Raw genomic sequence first — 24061 nt, 5'->3', positions numbered from 1 at the left:
CTACCACAGGCTAGAAAAGGGTGGACCGAAGGACAGTACAGAGGCTGTGATCATAGCAGCACATGAACTGGCACTCAGCACCAGATCGATTGAGGCAGGGGTCTACCACATCAGACAAGACCCAAGATGCAGGCTGCAAAAAGATGCCCCTGAGACAGTCCAGCACTTAGTAGCAGGGTGTAAAATGCTAGCTGGGAAAGCGTACACTGAAAGGCATAACCAAGTGGCTAGGATAGTGTACAGGAATATCTGCACTGAATACAGACTGGAAATCCCCAAGTCCAAATGGGAGACACTGCCAAAGGTGGTTGAGAATGGCAGAGCTAAGATCCTGTGGGACTTCAAGTTCAAGACTTACAAGCAGGTGCTGGCTGGCTAGCCAACCAGACATTGTGGTTGACAAGGAACAGAAGACAGCAGTAGTGATCAGTGTAGCAATCCTGAGTGACGGCAACACCAGGAAGAACGAGCACGAGAAGCTAGAGAAATACCAAGGGCTGAGGGGAGAACTAGATCGGATGTGAAAGGTGAAATCCACAGTAGTCCCGAGGTAATAGAAGCACTCAGGGCTGTGACCCCCAAACTGGGAGAGTGACCCCAGCAGATTCCAGGAACAACATCTGAGGTCTCTGTCCACAAGAGTGCCGCCCGAGGAACAGCTAAGATATTGCACAGAACCCTCAAACTCCCAGGCCTCTGGTAGAGGATCCGAGCTTGAGGAAGACACAAACCACCCGAAAAAGGGGTGGGTGGGAGTTATATATACTATATATAGTATATATATATATATATATATATATATATATATATATATATATATAGTATATATATGGGGGGTTTAAGATGAGTGCGCGACATCTATACTGATATATATATACACACACACACACACACTCACACATACAATATCTACAAGTTATAAATTATTAAAATATCTATACATTGTAAGAAGACAACTTAATATTTGTTCAACATTTGGAAGGAAACACCTTTTCTCTCGCTCACTGTTTTCTGTCTTCCCTTGTTTGAAACTGTCTAAACCATGTCTGTCTGCTCCCAGTCGCTCTGCTGTCTCCCCTCTGTCCTGCAGAAGAGGATCAGTCTATACCGCCGGCCTGCCCCGGTGGGGGACAACAAAGTGTACTTGGTGACCTTTGACCCTCTCCTTACCGACTGAAAGGAGCTCAGAGGCAAATGGCCTGATAACACGTCCTCTCCAGACATCATAAGGAACCACTGCTGCCCTACCGACAGACATCATCCCTCATATACTAAACAACCCCTCCAACTCTTTTCCACCCCACCAGCAAAAAACACACAGCGACCCTTCCCTCCATCAGAGTTAAGATATATGGCCCATAAATGCCTCGCTGAGTCTCTCTCTCACCCACCACTGGTTAAAATTCGCATTGATGGCCTCTGTCTCCCAACACCTTAATTTGTCTTCCTTAGCCTCGGGTATTTGTGTTACGGTAATGTACATACGGAGGGGACTGAAGCTTTACGACTGCCAATGAACATCTTTGGGATTATTTACGTCACCTCTGGACCCTTCGTCTATCAATCAGCTCTCACTTTTAGCCGTGTGGCTGGTTTAGAGTCGTCATCCTACGAGATTGCTGCTGATTATTGTCTTGCTAAGGGACAGCGGGCAGTCCTCTAGCCCTGGGAATTTTATTTGAGAGATCGACGGAGACAGCATGGCGATAAAAACTCAAACCAGATTGCAGGCAGCTGGGGTAAAACTGAGGGAGATTACCACTTCATCAGATGTGCCCCTCCGATCGTGTTGGTGGTCCAAGAGTTTTGGTTGTCCCACATTGTTATTTCTTCCATATATTCAGTGACTGGCGTGAGACGAGACATTCTCTTTTTGGGCCGTTGGTTATCTTAAAGAACCCAGCAGAGCCATCGCTGTCCTATGCAGAGAGCAGTGTCGCTCCTAACCTAGCCATGTCATGCCCTTGGACGTTGGAGCGCTCAGATTTTCCACCTTGCCACTGCACTCACAGTTCAAGCTATTTGAACTTTAACCCCATGTGCTGTTGACCTTTCAAAGATTACAGCTTTGCGGGATGTATGAGATATCAACCAAAGGTACTTCAGCCTGAACGAAAGGTACGCCACTCTCAAAATGGCAACCAAGGGCTCTTGAAGTGTAGCAAGCGTGAAATCAAAAGGGGCTAATTGGGCAAAAGTCACAAAAACACAACCCATCGCAATTTTAGGGAATCGTCTTTCAATTATTTGCACGTTTCTTTTTTTTTTTTTAGGACCCCCCCCTTTTCTCCCCAATTGTATCCGGCCAATTACCCCACTCTCTCTGCTTCACCCTCTCTGTCGATCCGGGGAGGGCTGCAGACTTCCACGTGTCTCCTCCGATTCATGTGGAGTCACCAGCCGCTTCTTTTCACCTGACAGTGAGGAGTTTCACCAGGGGGACGTAGCACGTGGGAGGATCACGCTATTCCCCCCAGTCCCCCCCCCCCCAAAGAGGTGCCCCGACCGACCAGAGGAGGTGCTAGTACAGCGACCAGGACACATACCCACATCCAGCTTCCCATCCCCAGACACGGCCAATTGTGTCTGTAGGGACGCCCGACCAAGCCAGAGGTAACACGGGGATTCAAACCGGCGATCCCCGTGTTAGTAGGCAACGGAATAGACTGCTACGCTACCCGGACGCCTTATTTGCACATTTCTGTAAAGACTGTGTCCATACTAGACAGCAATTTATGAAAAGTACCCGATATGTTTAACTTGTACTTTTAGTTAATGGAGCTTTATTATTTTATTTTACGAATGACGTCATGGCATCACACACACATGTTGAAACGCTGGTTCTGAGACAGTCCCATAATGCTGATTTTAAGATCTAAGACAGTATATCCGCTTTAGGACATCAGCAATCGGGAACACTTTATTTGTCATGTAACTTCATGCACTTGCGTACATGAAATGAAACGAAATGCCGGTTCCCCCAGTCCACAGCAGTACAACACAAAGACAAAAACACACATCCAAAAACTACAAGAACACACATACCCACACTAACACATATATCCAAAAAAACATCACTGTCCAAGAGAACGAACGCCAGTCAAGGTGAGTGTTAGAACCGCCAGTCTGCATGGGCTAGCAGTTAGCTTAGCCCGCCCCGCTTCCGCGTCCCGTCAGACCGCCCTCAGTGTTTCCTCCTAGGGCGCAGCTCCAGGCAGGGGCCGTGGTGCCTGGGCCCACCGGACGTAGCAGACCAGGCTCTCCCAGCCGATCCAGAGCCAGCTCTCCCAGCCAGACACCCTCGACACACCTCCCCGCACTCCTCACGACGACATTAAAAACACCACAGCCAACACCAGGTGAGGCCGCCTCCAGACCGCCCTCGGTGTTGTAGGAACTGCTGCATGGGCTAGCAGTTAGCCTAGCCTGACCCGCTCTCCCAGCCGATTCAGCACCAGGCTCTCCCAGCCATCAAACGAAGACAAAACTCAAGAGAAGCAGACATGGACAAAGACACTGCATGGACGGTACTGGGTGAGGCCACCGCAAATGTGAATTCACGCCACCATCTCCCCACACCGGAAGCAGAAATGAAACGCATATGAAATTCATCCTTTGCTAGTGACGTTAACGGCATGTGATGTTACGTTATGTTAAATGCTAATGATATCCACAGTAAAGCCCTTCCCAAATCTCCAAACAAGATAGTGCAGCGTTGTAGTAGAACGTGTTCAAGGCCACAATGCACAACACCTCCAACATGAAACAGACCCGAAGAAGGTCAGCGCCCAGTCTCGGATGACAGTCGTGTAAATCTGATTACCAATAAATGTCATCGCACCAAGAATATCACGTCCTGACAGCTGTCCGTATTGTTCCACTCATCCGCAGATCAGTCGGTACAAAGTGGAATATGCTGCCCATCCACCGACCGTGATAATGATAATCCCTGGCCTGTAATCTGTCGGACTGCCTTCCCCAACAACGCCACGGCCTATACTTGCAGCTCTGCCGGTGGACCGGGGCCGACACCTCTGCGCCTCTTCCTCGTCTTTTGATCTACTCTTCAATTACACCACGTAGCAATCATCCGCACATCCAGAAGATGGTGATTGAAGTTAAAAGGACCCACAGTGATAATTTAGCGACAATCTCGGCTGCTTAAAAATGGCCGCTGCTCGAAAACCCCAACTTTAGAGGCGGGGGGGGGGGGTTTACGGCTGTAGATTTTTTTTGGGTTCTGTGAAGCAGGCCTGTGCGTTCCGCCGGCGTGTTGTGAGGCGAGGCGCAGCGGTGTGCCGTGTCTTTTTATATAGCCTCGTAAAATAATGATTTTAATGCACCGTGTAACCCCTGACAGCAGTCGCCAATCTGCAAATGGATTTATCTAAATGTCATTTATTGAGGTTTTTTTTGTAAGATTTAGGAGAGAAACTCGGGTCCGGCGAGGACGAGGACGATATTACTTTCACTGCACTAACCCTAACCCTAACCCTAACCCCTAACTCTAACCCTAACCCAACCCTAACTCTAACCCTAACCCAACCCTAACCCTAACCCCTAACTCTAACCCTAACCCTAACCCCTAACTCTAACCCTAACCCTAACCCCTAACCCTAACCCCTAACTCTAACCCTAACCCAACCCTAACTCTAACCCTAACCCAACCCTAACTCTAACCCTAACCCAACCCTAACCCTAACCCCTAACTCTAACCCTAACCCAACCCTAACTCTAACCCTAACCCTAACCCCTAACCCTAACCCTAACCCCTAACTCTAACCCTAACCCCTAACTCTAACCCTAACCCAACCCTAACTCTAACCCTAACCCCTAACCCTAACCCCAAACCCCAACCCTAACCCAACCCTAACTCTAACCCTAACCCTAACCCCCAACTCTAACCCTAACCCCTAACTCTAACCCTAACCCTAACTCTAACCCTAACTCTAACCCTAACCCTAACCCCTAACTCTAACCCTAACCCTAACCCAGACAAGAAACGTGACACAACCATAGAGGCTCGTGCCGTTACGGTTTGCACCTTTAAAACGCCGAGTTCGAGTACAGAACAGACGTAACACAGGAGCACGCACAAAAAAATCCACCTGTTAAACCACACGGGGCTCAGATACGCAACAGAAACATCCGCCACAGTGCAGTCAGTGCAGTTTGATACCGGACTTAATCTGGGACCCTCCCGAGTTTTGTGTGTTGATGCACCACGTAAGCGTGCCGTGCTTGGAAGCGAGTCGCGCTGCAGCCAGGCACTGTGGGCTTTGATTTACGATGACACCCTCGGCTTTTACCTGACAGCTCGCTGCTGGAAAATGGGGCCCCTGAGCTGAACATCAACAAGCCTCCCTTTATGCGCCGGCTTTTCCAGAGGTGCGGGGGGGTGAAGCGTGAGTGACTTGAAGCCTATGGAAAGACTGACCTTCTTCTCCGAGGGGGGGGGGGGGACACCGTACTGGGTTAACGCACAGACATAGAAAAAAAGAAAAAAAAAACGTGACCGGATCAGCGCGTTTCTGAGTATTGCTCTAGAATGACGAAACGTCAGCCTGCCAGGGATCAGCCGAACCGTCCCATTTAAAGAACAGTTGTGTTCCATAACCACAACCGGTCGTTATTTGCCAAGTACGTCGTCACGGCTGGTGAGTTTCAACTCGACAGACGGACGGGGCACGGTCTGTACAGTTTCTGACTCAAATGTGTCACATTTTGGAGGATTGTTTGATTTGGTTCCGAATTAGGGACAGTAACAATGTGTCTTGGGTCAATGCCTCCACACACTGCACTCATTCTCCAATAATAATGCCCTAAAGGGTTTGAATGACTCTCTCTCTCTCTCTCTCTCTCTCTCTCTCTCTCTCTCTCTCTCTCTCTCTCTCTCTCTCTCTCTCTCTCTCTCTCTCTCTCTCTCTCTCTCTCGCTCTCGCTCTCTCTCTCTCTCACACACACACACACACACACACACACACACACACACACACGCAATGTCCAGCTGGGCTTTTGAATCACTTTGCACCCTGATCTTTGCAACCCCCCCCCCCCCACACACACACACTCCACTATCCAGCTGGAACCCCCAACCCACCACATCCAACCCCCCCCCCCCCACACACACACACACACACCCTCCACTATCCAGCTGGAACCCCCAACCCACCACATGGAACTGATCACACGTCCAACAAACACGGAGCGAGAAGAAACCAACCATACAATAAACACCCAAAGTTTTGCCATTCAAGGCAGACAGGAAAACAGGTAGACAGGCAGACCGGCGGTCAGACTTGGTGGTCTCTTTTGTATTGGGAATTTGGATTACGTTGTATATAAAATTAGCGCCGATATGAGAAAATGAAAATAAGAGCCTATGTGTACGTCAGCGGTACGCATGACAAGTCTGGGGCAGTAAAAGTAAAACGTCTAAAACATCCACGTCGGCCGGAGCTGCTCTTCTGGAGCAGGCTTCGGGTTAATCTCGGCCTCCCGGCCTGCCGAACGTCAAACAAACGGCTTCGGTTCCACCGTTAGACTAAATAAAGCCCTCTCCTACGGACGCGCTGGGAGGTCAAGATAAGGCTATCGACGGAGCCGTCGCACACGGACACACATAACCTTCCTGCCCGCCATTGTTGAGCTGAATATCCTAGAGGCTAAGTCTGGGGCGGACGTGCTCAATCCTCCATGTCATCCACTCCCGCCATTCTTCTTCGGCTGTTCTTATTAACAGTCCACTACACATCGCCACCAACACAGTTCCCCCCGTAGATAGAGAGGGAGGGCGCTCTGGGATTAGGACGGCTCGGCCTTTAGGAGAGCTCGTCGGGCGTTAAACCCCAACGTGAGCGATACAGGACGAAGAAAAGGCCTTCGGTGTCGAGGACGGGGAGGGTGAAACGCATGATGGAGCCTCCGGTAAGGTTTCACGAGCTCCGCCGCGCCGGACAGAAACAAGCCGGCCTCCCCTCCGGAGGGTCAATTAATGGTAACAAGCCCGCCGTGATGTCTTAATGCTGGTTTACGACGCAAAAACTACCCACGTTAACGAGTGTCTAATACGGCATGAAGTCATGAAACATCTCACCGGTACGAGAGGAAATACCTCCAAGCGAGGTGAATCGCCCCCATTACTATCCAGAAAACGATAACAACTTGAGTTTTATTGGAAACCAGAGCAAAACCTCATTAAAGCCTTTCCCTTTTCTTTATCGGAACTGGGACGAGGGTTTCTACTCCGCTGGGTTCTTGGTTTTTCCTTTCTTGACTCGTGTGCTTTGGAGCGTTTTACGCAACCGTGGCAGGAAGAATCGCCCTCTGGATGAATCCAGATCTGAATCCAGATCTGAATCTGACTTTAACACTGACAACTAGATTTAATGATATCTTGTTAAAGTAAACGGCTTTTTTTTTTTGTTGCATTGTATGACAACCACAGAAACGCCACGGACGGGAACACATGCCGGGATTGTTTGGCGAAAAAAAAAAACCCCCGAAAATCTTGAGAAGTGGCCGCCGCAGGGTTGGATGATGTTTCTCCAAATCCGTCCTTTTATTTGACGCATTAAAGATTTGCGTTCTGGACTATAAATCTTTTAAATGTGTTCGGGTCAAAGTGGAGAAACAGAGGCTGACTCCTCAGTTGTACCCGGCCAATTACCCCACCCTTCCGAGCCGTCCCGGTCACTGCTCCACCCCCCTCCGCCGATCCAGGGAGGGCTGCAGACTACCACATGCCTCCTCCCATACATGTGGAGTCACCAGCCGCTTCTTTTCACCTGACGGTGAGGAGTTTCACCAGGGGGACGTAGCACATGAGAGGGTCACGCTATTTCCCCCAGTCCCCCCCCCACCCCAAACAGGTGCCCTGACCGACTAGAGGAGGCGCTAGTGCAGCGACCAGGACCCATATCCACATCCGGCTTCCCGCCCACAGACACAGTCGATTGTGTCCGTAGGGACGCCCGACCAAGCTGGAGGTAACAGGGGGATTCGAACCTGTGATCCCCGTGTTGGTAGGCAACGGGATAGACCGCCACGCCGCCGTGGATAAGTACCGTGTTGCAAAGCAGCCATTCTCCAAACGGTTCCCCATGCCGTTCATCATACTCACCAGCCACAGACCTACCCAGATAACTGACCACATCGACGTGTATTCCCTACAGAATACACGCAATACGGTTTCCCATATTTCCCGTCGTGCCGAGGATATCTACTTACGAGGCCGCAGCCGTCGCACACAGTACGCAGGGGAGCGTTACCTCGACAGTTACAGTGTGTGATGTGTCAGTGCCTTTAATTCCCTTCTTCATCCTTCCCCTTTGTGGAACCTCGCACCTAATCCATCAGCGTGTCCTAGCAGGCTTTCAAGAAAAAGTCAAGAACAAATAAGGTGGAGCATTGTTTTATGGCCTGAAGAATACACCACCTGTGGCTGTCTTTTGTCATTCTGTGAGGCGAGCGCTTTTCTCCAGCCCGGTTCTTAGATCCGCTTTCAAGTCTCAGACGAGCTCATTGTGATAAAACCACCCACTCCAATTCACCTTGGGTTATTTTCCCAACCCAAAGACAGGTATCCTTTCAGGGAATCACGGGATGACAATGCGAGGCGCAGTGAAAAGGAAAAGGCCCCGGAGAAGAGAAACATTACGGGGAGCCTCAAACAAATTGTGAATTGCTGAACGATTAAGACAAAAATGCCCGCTTTTGTATTTCGTAATTCCCGTAGGCTCGTGTCCCTGCCCACCTGGAGACGACTCCCCTCACCGGCCTGAAAAACTTCCCCTCCGAGAGATTCCCTTTGAATGAGAACATGAGGGGGAGACCAGCAATGGATATCAAGCATTTGACCTATGACCTCTCACGCCGGCCATATGGCGGCAATGAGACCCGACCTCACAACAGGACCTCTAGAGCGCGATGCAAAAATTCCAGGCCCGAATAAGAGGTTTCGGATCTAACCCTGTTTGAGTCCAATGTTAAAACGCATACGGGTGTATAATTTGTACCCCCCCCCTCAAGTAGCCTTTAAAGCTGCTACGAGGAGCTTTTCATCGTTAATTCATCGGTGTCCGTTTTAATTTGCCGCGCCTGTGTACGACTGAAATAATCAAATAAGGCGATCGGTAAGAGGATTAGACATCGCTATGAGATGATTCCAAGCGGGATTCCCCATGAAATCTGAGGAAATTACTTACGGGACTCAGACGGGACACATGGCCACATTACATCATGGCCACATTACATCATGGCGGAATATCTTGCAAACATCTGTGTTTCCAAAACACTGCTGCATCTCCCTCTCTCTCCTCTTCCAAAACAAAGATCATATGAAAAGAGGCAATACTTAGGGTGGTGGGGGGGGGGGGAGCCTTTCTACCGCAAAACACAACCGCTTTTGTCCACGGCCGCAGGGTTGCCAACTCCGGGTACCTGGCCGGAGGGAGATTGTGATGCCACGGACTTAATCACGCGTGCGCGCCCTGAATCACCTGCACATATTTGCACTTAATTCACCATCAGGGTTTAATAAAGTGTGCGACTTTCACGTGTGGCGGGAACGGGACGTCCAAGATCTAAGGATGTAGCCTGACTACGCCACCCCGGGGACTTCCCCTCACAATTCTCACAATATTAGACGTACACTCACCCGATGAAGGGCACACAGGTTCGTTCACCAATGAAGAGCAAAGACGTATCGTTTCCAATAGCAAAACTGCGTTTTATTGGACGTTTACGTTAAAAAGGCAATAATGGCGTCCGGGTAGCGTGGCGGCCTATTCCGTTGCCTACCAACACGGGGATCGGCAGTTCGAATCCCCGTGCTACCTCCCTACAGACACAATTGGCCGTGTCTGCGGGTGGGAAGCCGGATGTGGGTATGTGTCCCGGTCGCTGCACTAGCGCCTCCTCTGGTCGGTTGAGGCGCCTGTTCTGGGGGGATAGCGTGATCCTCCCACACGCTACGTCCCCCTGGTGAAACTCCTCACTGTCAGGTGAAAAGAAGCGGCTGGCGACTCCACATGTATGGGAGGAGCCATGTGGTAGTCTGCAGCCCTCCTTGGATTGGCAGAGGGGGCGGAGCAGAGACGGGGACGGCCCAGAGGAGTGGGGTCATTGGTCAAGTACAATCGGGGAGAAAAATCCACACAAAAAAACAAAACAAAAACAAAGGCTTACAGGCAGAGGAGAATCAGAATGGTAGCAAGAAACAGAAACAAGGGCATCCGGGTAGCGTAGCGGTCTATTCCGTTAACTACCAACACGGGGCTCGCCGGTTCGAATCCCTGTGTTACCTACGGCTTGGTCGGGCGTCCCTACAGACACAATTGGCCGTGTCTGCGGGTGGGAAACTTGATGTGGGTATGTGTCCTGGTCGCTGCACTAGCGCCTCCTCTGGTCAGGTCAAGGCACTTGTTCGGGGGGGGGGGGAATAGCGTGATCCTCCCACGTGTTACATCCCCCTGGTGAAACCCCCCACTGTCAGGTGAAAAGAAGCGGCTGGCGACTCCACATGTATCGGAGGAGCCATGTGGTAGTCTGCAGCCCCCTCCTCCCCGGATCAGCAGAGGGGTTGGAGCAGAGACCAGGACGGCTCAGAGGAGTGGGGTAAGCCCCGTCGAGTGTAAGTCTGTTTTGTTCAGGCCAGTTGCTGAGAAGACTCACAGAAAGGTGAATCAGTTCATCTGGACACAGAGCTTAGTGGGAGAAACGTTTCATCACTCATCAAAGTGACTTCAGCAGTCTCAGCTGACTGCAGGTGTCCCCACCCTTATAAACAATACAGCTGCATAACGACCAAAACCAACGACTGGTTTCACATGCAAATAGGTGTGACCATTAACTAGAGTTTCAACGGCCATGTGTACTGTTCACAGAGGATTTGGGAATGTTTGCAATGACAGCATTGTAAGATGGTGACAGATGTACTCTTAGCCCCCCCCCCCCCCGGTTCAGGGATGGACATTCCCTCTTCACATAGATGTCCTCTTTGACTCCCCATTCAAACCAGCATTCCTCCCTATCAAGGATGTGCACATCCTCATCCTTGAAAGAGTGGCCACTGGCCTGTGTAGATGGTGTAGACTGCGGCGTCCTGGTCTGACGTGTTAGCTCGCTTGTGTTGTTGTGCCATTCTTTTGGCCAGCGTCTGTTTGGCTTCCCTGATGTACAACTCACTGCAATCCTCCCGGTACTTAACGGCGTACACTATATTGCTCCGTTTGTGCCGGGGCACCCGATCCTTGGGGTGGACCAATTTCTGGCACATCGTGTTCTGGGGTTTGAGGGCGAACGAGACGCGGTGTTTGGAAAATATGTGTCTCAACTGTTCCGACCCTCCCGCCACATACGGAATCACCACTGGTTTACACTTAGGCAGCTGTTGTCCTTCTCTCTTCAATCGGCTGGTGCACCGTGTGGCCATCTTCCTGGCTTTGACAAGCGCCCAGCAGGGATAACCACACTTAATCAGGGCCTGTTTAATGTGGGATTTCTCCCTTTCCCCAGCCGCTGTGTTGGTGGGGATGTTGTCAGCTCGGTGGTCCAGCGTCCTGATGACTCCTAGTTTGTGCTCCAGTGGATGATGAGAGTCAGACCCTAAGCACTGATCAGTATGTGTTGGTTTACAGTAAACATCAACAATCAAATGTCCCCCATCACCAATTGCGAGTTCACAGTCTGAAGGCTAACCTGTCATTTTTCACATCCTCCCTGGTGAACTTGATGTGGTGTCCACAGAGTTAATGTGGAAAGTGAAATGTGCTACATCCTGAGATTTAATTTTAAGGTGTTGTCTACAAATCTGAACCAATGGCTAGGTGGTGTCCCTGGATGGGCCATCAGAGCCCTCTTTTCCACTTCCTCCATATACAAGTTGGCCACTACAGGTGAGACTGGGAACCCATAGTACACCCACGCCTCTGCTTATAGTACTGCCCCCTGTATGTGGACTGAAGACATGGTTTAAGGAGCAGACTAACTTGGTCAGTGTTAAGGGTGGTCCTATTGCTACGAGTGGGGTCGTTTTGTAATTTCATCCGGACTACCTCCACTGCTTCATCAACAGGAACACACGTGAAGAGACTTATCATCATAAGAGACCATTGTTTCATCCCCCTCCATAATGATGTCCCTCACGTGATCCACAAAATCCATAGTGTTCTGAATGTGATATTCATCACTGCCTACCAACGGGTTATGAACAGATGCCAGAAACTTAGAGATGGTATAGGTCACTGAGTTAACCATACAAATAATAGGCCGTAATGGCTCATCCTGTTTATGTATCTTAGGTAAACCATACAGACTAGGTGTAGCTTCCCCTGGGTATAATCTATGGTACAAATTTCTGTTAATAGCATTGTCCTGTTCTAACAGCTTCTGACAATCTATCACCTTTCTCTTGTAACCACTGCTCCTTTGAGGGACTCATAAAGTATTTATGTTGCCAAGTAACGTCCTAAATTTCTCATGGTGGTCTGTCTGCTTTAATACAACAGTGCATCTAACTTTGTCTGCTGGAAGGATGGTGTTTTTGTCCTTCCCGAGAGTCGTGAGAGCTTTCCTCTCGTCTCTGCTGAAGTGGGACGGCAGTGCCTTCGCATTGCTGAGGCAGGCTCAGATCCGTGATGTTGTTGTTACGGATCGCCAATTCCATGGCTGTGATCAGTTCCTCTACTGGGATTTGCGTCGACGTGACAGCAAAATTCAGCCCCTTAGCGAGTATGTCTTTCTCCGCGTGGGTGAGTTGTCTGTCGGTCAGGATCTTCACCCACTTGTCCACATCGCTGGCATTTGTCCGGCGTCCGTCTGCCTTCGAGGGCGCCATCCGTTGTCTGCCGATGTCTCTGGCGTGCAGCAAGTAGGTCGAACTTCTTTTGCTGCCTGGTTTTCAACGTTTCGTGTTGCGCTAGACGAGCCTTCTCCATGCATGAACTCAATCACACGTTGGAAAGCGGTCTCGTCTAGACGCGACGTGAATCTCTGTTGGATCTGCTCCTGGCTCTGTGCCTTCTGGAGGATCTTGTTAGCTCGTTGGCCCTTGACCGAAGATTTCATTTGCAGGCTCTTAGGTGTAATCCCTCTCTGTCTGCACCTGAGGCTGAATCTCAGGTGGTTCGTGTAGTCGGCCATCTTACATGCCGCTTGCTCTTACTCATCTACAAATTTACGGTAATCCTCGCCGATATGAATCAAAAACATCTTTATCCATGCTCAATAATCCAGGTAAGGAAATCACAGAAAAGTGAATCAGCTCATCTGGGCACAACGTTTAGTGGGAGAAACGTTTCATCGCTCATCCAAGTGACCTCTTCAGTCTCAGCTGGGGAACAGTTGGAATAGTCATTGTAAACTACTAATAAGACACATTAGCCCCTAGCTAATGAGTCTGACCCTTTAGCCGAGCGGTTAGTGATGTCGCTTTGAGGTGCAGTACACCCCGTATCGAATCCCGCACCGGGCAAGAAAATAACCGGTTACATTGGTGGCAGCGGTGGGATCCGGAAGTGTGCAGATCCTCAGAAGTCTCTTCGGAGCGCGGGAAGAACAAGCGCGAGGGCGCGCTTCTGGGGAGGGTGATGACTGTAAACTACTAATAAGACACGTTAGTCCCTAGCTAACGGGTCTAAGCCTTTAGCCGAACGGTTAGTGATGTCGCCTTGTGGTGCAGTACACCTCGTATCGAATCCCGCACTGGGCAAGAAAATAACCGGTTACATCATCTTACAATGCTGCGACTGCAACTATTCCCCAATCCTCTGTGAATAGTACACATGGCCATTGAAATTCTAGTTAATGCTCACACCTATATGCATATGAAACCAATTGTTGGCTTCGGTCGTTATGCAACTGTGCTGTTTATAACTTTGGGGGATTCCTGCAGTCAGTTGAGAAGGAAGAGGTCACTTGGATGAGTGATGAAATGTTTGTCCCACTAAACGTTGTGCCCAGATGAACTGATTCACCGTTCTGTGATTTCCTTACCTGGATTATTGAACATGCATACAACACATTGAGAAGACTTATTCTGCATCTGCATTGGAGTGAGGGAAGCATAGAACAAGCTGTGCCACCAAGAAAAACCGAACGCTTTTTGTGTGTGTGTACTGCTTTCATTCTTTTCTCTGCAGTACACTTAACATTAGACAGCTAACGCAAGCTAGCTAGCTGTTTACATGGTTTAAACTATCTTAAATCGACTCTGTAATTTACAGAGCACTTATTCAAAACAAATATTACAAACATCCTGAGTTAGCTAGTTAATTAACCCATGATTGATAGCTGTCCTAGTCACTTACCTTGGCTTGGTTCATGCCAGGTTGGTTGGAGTATGGCTGGCTTGCTTGAAAGGCCTCTGGGCTCCCATCTGTGAATTTGAGCAGGTGTCCAATCAACATGGAGATAAGCAACACGCACCACGTTCAGCTCAACGGAAACACCCGGGTTTCGACTATTCAGCTATCTTCTAGAGTCAAAGTCGTTTGCTTTGTTTAACCGTTACTATACGAGAAAGACGTTGACAATAATACGTTCGCCTGTCCATCTCTGTTGCTGTCGCAGGGTTTTGGCATGAGATTTGTTTGGGCAGCATGAGAGCGTGAGGCTGAAGGTGAACGCGTGTGTCACACGCCAATGCGTGAGAGTTGGCAGCCCTACTACAGGGGTACGCAAAGTCAACCAAAATCCAAAACTCCTCATAGTGTTTTTAACTACGTCCCCTGCTAATATTGACTCTTTCCACTTTTGGTATGGGTAGACTTTGATGCTGTTTTACAATAGTATTGTAATGACCACGGATGACTAGACTCGCTAGCCCGTTGGCTAACGGGTCAGAACCCTTTAGTTCAGTGTTTCTCAACCGGGGGTCCGCGGACCCCTAGTGGTCCGTGGTGTAATTGCAAGGGGTCCGTGAAAATAAAATATCTTTAAAAAAAAGATCCTATGACATTTATAGAAATAGGATTATTTTACTCAAATGTGACTGAGACCTTTATCTACCTAAACTATAAAGGGTAACAGGACTTTTTTCTCTAATTACATCTGTTTCACAAGTGTCATTTATTGTATTTTAATAAGAGATCTCGCTCCCGTTTGCATTGTTAAAAGTTACTGCATAAAAATTCTGTTGTTACATATATCTGAAAGTTACCGAATACATATTCTGTTTTGTTACATATATCTGAAAGTTACTGAATACATATTCTGTTTTGTTACATATATCTGAAAGTTACTGAATACATATTCTGTTTTGTTACATATATCTGAAAGTTACTGAATACATATTCTGTTTTGTTACATATATCTGAAAGTTACTGAATACATATTCTGTTTTGTTACATCTATCTGAAAGTTACTGCATAAGAATTCTGTTTTGTTACATATATCTGAAAGTTACTGAATACATATTCTGTTTTGTTACATATATCTGAAAGTTACGGAATACATATTCTGTTTTGTTACATATATCTGAAAGTTACTGAATACATTCTGTTTTTTTACATATATCTGAAAGTTACTGAATACATATTCTGTTTTGTTACATATATCTGAAAGTTACTGAATACATATTCTGTTTTGTTACATATATCTGAAAGTTACTGAATACATATTCTGTTTTGTTACATATATCTGAAAGTTACTGAATACATATTCTGTGTTGTTACATATATCTGATAGTTACTGAATACATATTCTGTTTTGTTACATCTATCTGAAAGTTACTGCATAAGAATTCTGTTTTGTTACATATATCTGAAAGTTACTGAATACATATTCTGTTTTGTTACATATATCTGAAAGTTACGGAATACATATTCTGTTTTGTTACATATATCTGAAAGTTACTGCATAAGAATTCTGTTTTGTTATCTAAGTTACAACTGAAAGCTCTTATTTTTGCCCCAAAGAGTGAATAAATGCTATAATGCAATTTAAAATGCAGTTTCTACTGTTTCTATCAAATTGCAACCCCCCCTCCCCCAAGTGGAGGGGTCCTCAGGGTAGATCAAAAATACGCAGGGGGTCCAGGACCCCAAAAAGGTTGAGAACCACTGCTTTAGTTGACAGGTTAGCGCAGTCGAATGTGGTACGGGCGACCCAGGTTCGCGTCCCGGCTGCCCCCCAAATTCGCTACAGTACTGTTAGCAATTGTTAGCTTAGTATACACTGCATTTGCCACTGATGTCTACTGGCAGCACTAGCATGACAATGGATGGACTGCATTTTAGTATATAGTGCTTTTCTAGCTGCAACAGCCACAGAATGTGCTTTACAATTAATACCGCAGGGCACACACACACACACACACACACACACACACACACACACACACACACACACACACACACTAATGGTGGTGTCAACCATGTAAGTTAAATAGGGGTCGAGGTGTCTTACGCCGGACACCTCGACCTTTCTGCCTGGAGAAACCAAGGATTGAACCGGCAACCCTCCAGTTACCAGACGACCTGCTCCACCTCCCGAGCCGCTGCCGCCTGCGAGATGCTAACAGTAAAATATTACAACAGACAAAATGAATAAAACCTCTACTCGTGATCCCCGTCATAGTCCGGTGATGCAACATCCACACCGTGGTTATTAGCAAAATCATTCTTAAAAATTTACCAACGTGTTGAAATATGCAATAGCCTCAAAATAAATAGCTCCGGGTGTAGTCTGAGAGCCCCAAAACGACAAGACTTTAAAGGTCTGTCTGCACCACTCCCTTATGATGTCCTACTCCTGGCCTGTGTGTCGAGGATCATACTCGCTGATGTATTTCAGGGGGGGGGGGATGTAAAAGCATTTCCTCCACATGTGGATGTGAAGTTGTGGATTAGTGCTGACAAGCGCTGGATTACAGGGTCCCTGCTGGCACGTCCAAGGGCCACGCTGGATCCTTTCCCCTCCGTCCTCAGCGGAGCAGAGTGGGGGGGGGGGTTACCTACCATCCATGATTTGCCTAAGGGAGATCAGAAGGCCTTTCCGACATTTGGAAAGAACTGGGAGGGGGGAGGGGGGGGACTATTGACCTGCACCACCCCAGCCATTGCTAAGAATCACGCCCCAGTCATATCTCTGGGTCAGCCCCCCACAAAAAAGACCCTGCAAGGAAAGCTGACTTTGAACAATGGAGGTCATAGACTCGACATGGACCACAATGCATGTCTCCGGAGCCCTGACCCTCGGGGAGAGGGGGGGTATTGTGTCCGCACAAAAGAAAATGGCAACTCTCGTTAAGAAGCGGCTACACGTTGGTACGTCTAAAACAAAAAAAAACAAAAAAACAAAACCAAACAAGGTCATTAAAACTTTAAATGAGCCCAGGCTAACCGTCAGTGTGACTCGGTGTTTGCTTGTCTGTTTTTGGTTGTCACACAGTTCACGTGCGGATGCTGAAGTCGGGTGTCTGCTCGCATTCGTGGCCCCGTGGCTTTTTGCCAGATATCCCAGACTGGAGCAGTGTAACAAGTAGCCTCCCAGCAGTCGAGATGTCACGGGGGGTATTTCTTTTCTCTTTTCTTTTTTTTTTCTTCCTTTTTTCTTTTTTTGTCCTTCATGTCTGTGCGCTCGGCTGGACGGATAATTTGGGACCGCGGCCAGAAAGTTTCGAAGGAAATATGAGAGGGCAACCTCCCGCAATCAGCCAATGTCGGTGACCGCTCGAGTGCAACGCACCAACCGGCTACCCCTCCAAATGTCGCCGGATCTTCCATGGGAAGCGGACCCACCGATGGGCCTTGTGTGTGTGTGTGTGCACGTAAGTGTGGGCGGTGCATGTAAGCTCATCCACCAAAACAGCTACTCCAGATGTTTCCCCGCCCTGGACATGCAACAAGCCCTAAAAGGGGAGCGGGGGGGGGGGGGATGTAGTCAGCTTACGTTCGTGATAACCCAGCTTGTGTTTTTTCCAACACACAGCTGACCCAGATCTCTGGGTGTCTCCGTAGGCAAAACCATCTCACACCAACACCCCCCGGTGACTGTTCCGGGTTAAGAGCAAAACGTTAAAAATTTGTTGAAACTAATTGTCACCGTTCCTGGAAGTGTGGGTAGGCTCATTTTCAACGCAAACCATGAATAACCTTTCATCATCCTGTCGAAAGTATAGGTGCTAATTTTGACATCCTGTTCGGCCGGAGTTACTGCAGGATATCACTGCCCTCTATGGGCCGTATCGGCAAATACAAGTCCAATCAGCTCGTTTGAACGGGATTATGGATCAACAAAAGGCTGGGCGCACTGTGGCAGAGAGCATAAAAGGCCCAATAAATTCTGTGAAAACATAACAATAAAAACACGTTGCGCAACAACAAGGCAATAAAGATGAGTGTAAGTATCCACCTGGCTGGATGGAGTCTGTTTCGGGGGGGGGTTTCTTTTCTTTTTTCCTTGCTGTGAACTACATTGCCCTGGCCAAGCAGCGTTCCCGTCTGAGAGCAGACCCCTGCGGTGAGCTCTCAATGTCCATCAGCGCCACAGTGCCAAAGGGCCTTGTATAGACAGTCAGCAGGCACACAGAGGGCCCTGAAAGAAGCGCCTCTATTAGACCCCGGCGTTGTTCCCATCTTCCCCTTTTTCACTTTTCACTCTCTCTCTCTCTCTCTCTCTCTGAGCGGCTTTCCTCATTCATCTGGCTCATTTGAATTCCGCCATGACGGACCACTGACCGGCACGTTGAACCTGAGAGGACTGCTGATACATTTCACCAAGGCCTGTGGAAGACGGTCTGATCTGTACACAGACCTTGCGGAGGGCTGGCTGAAGAAAGTAAAGGTAAGCCCGGTGCGGCACGTGGTTCGCTTGTGCGAGGCGAGCGGTCCTTCACAGTGCTGCGCGCCACCACAGGCCTGCTGTACACTCCAGCTGGACGTTCATGTATAGAAATGTCATTGTTTACACAATCTAGCTAGAGCTGGATAATGCACAGACACGATATCAGCATGAGACTAGTTGTGTTGCGGGGTTGTGGTTGTGGCAACACGGTGACGTAACTGAAAGGTCGTCTTTCCCTGGTCTTAAAGGCCGCATTGCAGTCAAGTGAGACGGTTTTCTGAACTTGCTCCAGTGTTTTAGTTAAAGGAACAATGGATGTCTACCCGCTTGGTCATCATCTCCACATCGCTAACGATCATTTCCTCAACGTTTTCCTGTGTGTAAATTAGGGACGCACTTTTTCCGCCGCCGATACCGATTCCAAGCACGAGTCTTCACGTATCGACTGATGCCAAGTCTGATCCATTACTTTTGCAAAACGGTGCAGACTTACACCATTAGTTTGAGGCCAGTGGGCAAAATAATTGCTGGTACCACCTTTGTTTTGCGTTATTAAGGAAATAATGGCTTCCGTGTGCCAAAAACGCAATAAATCAAGCCATTCATCCATCATCCAAACTGCTTATCCTGCTCTCAGGGTTGCGGATATGTTACTCATGGCTTTTGGTATCGGATTCTAGTCTTGGGGAACATTTGTAATTTGTGATATCGGGCTATACAAATAAAATTGACTTGACTTGACTTTTAGCTAGGTATGGGCCTGATATCTGATACCAGTATCGATATCAGTGCATACATATTATTGGTATGGGCCTGATATCTGATACCAGTATCGATATCGGTGCATAAATACCTTATGAAAGCACCAATAGTCGTCCCCAAAATATCGTCTCAACATCATTAGATGTATTCAGTCGCTGAAACATTGTGGCATTTGATCTTATCAGTCGCCCAATCCCACGTCTAGCTTCATGTATTAAGCTATCAAAGTTATATGTGCTGGAAGGTTTCGTCTGTGCTGATGTTAGCAGCAGCCCTATTTGCCTCTTTACCTTCCCCCAGATCGACGGCCCTTCCCCACTGCCTACTGGATCCCCACTGCCTACTGGATCAGTTTCCAGACCGACAGGGGCACCTGTCTCTCTTCCTCTGCAACACTGCATCCCTGTCTATCTGCCTCCCTGTCTTGTGCCCCAGTTTTCCTTACCCCCCCCTCTCTCCCTCCCTTCACAGGAGACAATTAGGCACTTCAAAGAGACCCATGCATGCAGGTGTGAGAGATGTCACACACCAGAGCATCAACCTCCATCAACCTGTTCTTCTCTAAAGAAAAATCTTCTTCTCTTTCTGCTATCCCTACAAGATCTGTGAGCTTCCTACCATCCTTCCCCTCCACCTGTTCTGAATAATTCTTCTTGTTTCATCTCCTCTAACCCTAAAAAAATACCCCGTACATTTCTCTCCCTCGATTACATATCTAGCCCTGCTTCGAACTATCGCTTCCATGCACATCTTGTGTTCCATCTCCTTCAGTTCAAGTTCATCTTTTATTCTAACATACTCTTCCAAATCATAACCTGCCCCCCATCCGCCCTCTCTAGCTAACTCTCCCTTTAACCTCCTCTCTCTCTCTCTCTCTCTCTCTCTCTCTGTCTCTCTCTCTCTGTCTCTCTCTCTCTCTCTCTCTCTCTCTCTCTCTCTCTCTCTCTCTCTCTCTCTCTCTCTCTCTCCCCCTCCCTCCCTCCACAGGAGACAATTAGGCACTTCAAAGAGACCCATGCATGCAGGTGTGAGAGATGTCACACACCAGAGCATGCAATGGCATACAAACACACACAAAGGCTGTTTACACCCGGCATTAACATGCGTCTTGGGTGATCTGATCACAAGTGGACAGCTCTAAGTACAGGTGTGAATGCACCCAGTGCGTCCTCAATGCGTCTTGAGATCCGATCGCTCAGGCCACATTCAGAGGTGGCCTGGGACGCATTTGTCCACATCACATTTGAAGTGTAAACACACGTGTCTCAGACCACACTGAAGGGCCGTGTCACCAAAGCCTCCTCTGGGTTTAGTCCCCCCCCCCCACACTTCTTCTGTAGTTTCTGACACACATCAGACCCACAACTGTGGAGGAGCCCCCGCCTGCTTGCTCATTCAAGTTCAACTTTAGGTTCCAGTTCATTTAGCCTCCGCAGTGCAGAGCCCGGCCCTCTCAAACCCACGGGCATAATCAAATAATCTGAGCGTGATCGGGTCCAGCCTGACAGGGTTCGAGTTGAGCATTACAAACTCTAGTGTTCAGACGTTTACGTTTTCCAGTATAAGAACGAGTTTCAGCTTTTGCTGTGTATTTTCAGCACAAAACGAAAGAAGGCAAACAACCGACGCCCGACGCTCCTAATTCACTCAGTTCATTTTCCTTCATCAGATCATTTGTCTGGATCTGGCGCCACGCGCATCTGCTGCACCCATGCCATTGTAACAATGTGAAGCTTCCCACCCACAACAGACCATTTCCTAAACGCAATATATCAGGTCAGGGGTCTGAAGGCTTTCAGACAGATTATCATCGTCGTCATCCTCAACATCATCGTCATCAGAATAACAACGTTTATTTACGCAGCACTTTTTAAAAACGTGTGCTTCACAACAAAGCGGAACAGAAATAAAAGAAAAGGGCAGTTGGGACACGGGACGATTTATTTTTTAAGAGCACTTTAAATTTTGTATGACAACATAATTTGGGGGAATAATTGACAGTAAGCGCTTACAGATGTGCAACACGTCATACCAATTGGAGGCACGTTCAAATGAGGCTCGAGCGAGCGAGGATGTCAAATTGTGTTACATGTCTGTCGCTTCGACTCCTCTCGCCTCACGTTTCGGCGCTTGTTTACGTGTTTATCCACGCGACTGCGACACGTGCCACGGGGAGGGCTCGAGGCGGTTGACACGAGCGTTGTTTAATCACGTCTTCCACTCGCTCGCTCGTGCGGACCGGTAAACGCTGCTCTCCCTACAGCGCCCCCTCTCGCCACCCGCGCTAAGCCACACCCCCTACCACGGTGACGTACGTGCTTATTTGCATACGGAGCGGGGAATTCAGATCCGATCACAAGTGGCCGCTCGAGACGCGCGTGGAGCAGGGGCGTAACCACGGGTGGGCCTGGCCTGTCAAGCCCAGGCCCACCCAATCACGCTGGCTTACAAGCACGTAGGCCGGCCCTTTTTACGTACGTAGAACTGCAAAATCTGAGCGCTCATACCGTCACGCTCTGTGTTTTTCACTGCTGCTAACTAGCCAATAGCCAACAGTTAGCCATAACTTATGGAATGGCGAAACAAAGTTCAATCTTCCGCTTTTTTAAAAAGCCACGGATGGAGGAGGAGGAAAGCACGCCTGCTCCAGCACCGACTGAGCCGCCCAATGAGAGTGAGATACCGCCGGAGAGAACGACAGAGGAGGCTACAGCTTCTCCGTTGCAGGCAGCTTCTCCTCCCCCCTCTGACGACGGTGAGACGATTCCCTTGACCATGCCACCGTCAGATGTGTCTGCTGTGGATGAGCCACCCTCGCAGCCTAAATTAGTGTTCCCCGCAACCAACATTTCAGGAAAATTACGTTCTTTTTCCCATAAGTGGTATGAAGAATTGAAGTGGCTGGAATACAGCTCAGCAAGGAACGCTGTTTTCTGTAAAATGTGTAGGCATTTCCCCCGAGCCCCATATGGAAAACACGTTTTTTCGAAGCGGGTTTGTAGACTGGAAGCACCTCCGCCAGGCATGCTCGAAACATCAGGCTAGCAACCCCCCCCCCCATTGTATTGCACTTGGTAAATTTGAGGGTTCGGAATGGACCGTTTTCATTCAGGCACTGCGTCGTGAAGTGGAGAGAGGTCAGTGTTACCCATCTCTCACTGAAGTGCCGGACAGCTGCAACTCTGACGTTTTCCCAAACATTAACAGACTGTTAAGGGCAATGATCACCATTCCCCTGACTTCATGTACTGTTGACAGACTCTTCTCCACTACAGGCCTCATCAAAACATGTCTAAGATCTTCCATGCTAACTGCACGCCTCAACAGTCTATCCCCGTTGTCCTTTGAAAGGGAACTTACTGACTCTTTGGACTATGATGAAATAATCTCGATCTTCAACGCTCGCCCTCGGCGTCTACACATTGTGCTATAAAACGTGTACTATAGGCCTATAGCTTACATGTTGTATCATGATCTTTTAGACTGTTTTCCTCAGTGATGTTTAAATGGTTGTGCAGAGCCTGGCGAGAATGACTTTGTTCAAGTGGGTTTTTATTAAAGTTTTAGTATGTTTCTTGGTCACGTACTAAAAAACCTGTGTTGTGTGTTTACTGCCGTAATGTGTTCGAATTTGCGTCTTGTTTGAAGGATTATTGCCGGAAAATTTTGGCCCACCCATTTTCACTCAGGCCCACCTACAAAAATATTCCTAGTTACGCCACTGGCGTGGAGACATGCCAGGTGTGATCTGACGTAATCAGAGCTTTCCGCTTGTGATCGGATCACCCAAGACGCCTGTTAATGCCCGGTGTAAACAGCCCCGTCTGAGGGGGGAGGGGGCGGGGGGGGTAGCTTGCCAGTTTCAGGCCTCCGTCAAACCCGGAGCCCCTTTGAAATCCCCCGTGGCACCGAGCAATCTCTTTACATTACAAACATCACACGTAGCGGCTCACGACCTTGGGCGTGTGTTTGCTCACACACATAAGTAGGCAGGCACGCACTCACACACACACACACACACACACACTGCATGTTCACACAGAAAAGGAGAGACACAAACAGAGACAAACACTTTACCATTTAGCAAACAAACTCAATAACCATTAAGAAAAAACCCAGAATCACACACACACACACACACACACACACACACACACACACACACTAATGTGCATGAGAAAGGCTTTATCAAACGACACAGAGATTAAGAGGATACACACTTCTGGCAACCACCGGCGGGGTGAAGGGCTGTAATTTCGCTGTTCCGTCAAAAAGAACTCGATTGCGGTTCGTTTGCACATGCGGAGGAGACTCCTTTTGGGGAAATGCAGACCATGTGCTCACTTTGTCAGAGGATATTAAAAAGCCGTTAGGGACACGCGGCCTCCCTCGCGGCACATGACGCACCAAAGCGCCACAAATGTGTGCGTTCGTGATGAAGACTGTCGTGTCTGGCGTCGCCCGGCTATACAACAAGCGGGCCCGCGTCTGATATCGGAGTCCCCGGGGAGAT

The 24061-nt window shown here is 48.6% G+C and overlaps 1 protein-coding gene across 1 annotated transcript in view; it reads right to left on the bottom strand.

Annotated features, from left to right (window-relative positions):
- Window positions 1-14408, bottom strand: part of LOC130113996 (uncharacterized) — a 37089-nt gene extending 22681 nt beyond the window's left edge. The window contains exon 1 of the mRNA XM_056281713.1: window positions 14310-14408. Within this exon, the coding sequence (XP_056137688.1) occupies window positions 14310-14408 (99 nt within the window). The remainder of the gene's footprint in view (window positions 1-14309) is intronic.
- Window positions 14409-24061: the final 9653 nt, after the last annotated feature.

Source organism: Lampris incognitus, chromosome 6 (assembly GCF_029633865.1).
Source record: "Lampris incognitus isolate fLamInc1 chromosome 6, fLamInc1.hap2, whole genome shotgun sequence".
NCBI classification, from domain to species: domain Eukaryota; kingdom Metazoa; phylum Chordata; class Actinopteri; order Lampriformes; family Lampridae; genus Lampris; species Lampris incognitus.
The sequence above is the reverse complement of the archived record's forward strand: the minus strand, read 5'-3'. Positions and strand labels throughout refer to the sequence as shown.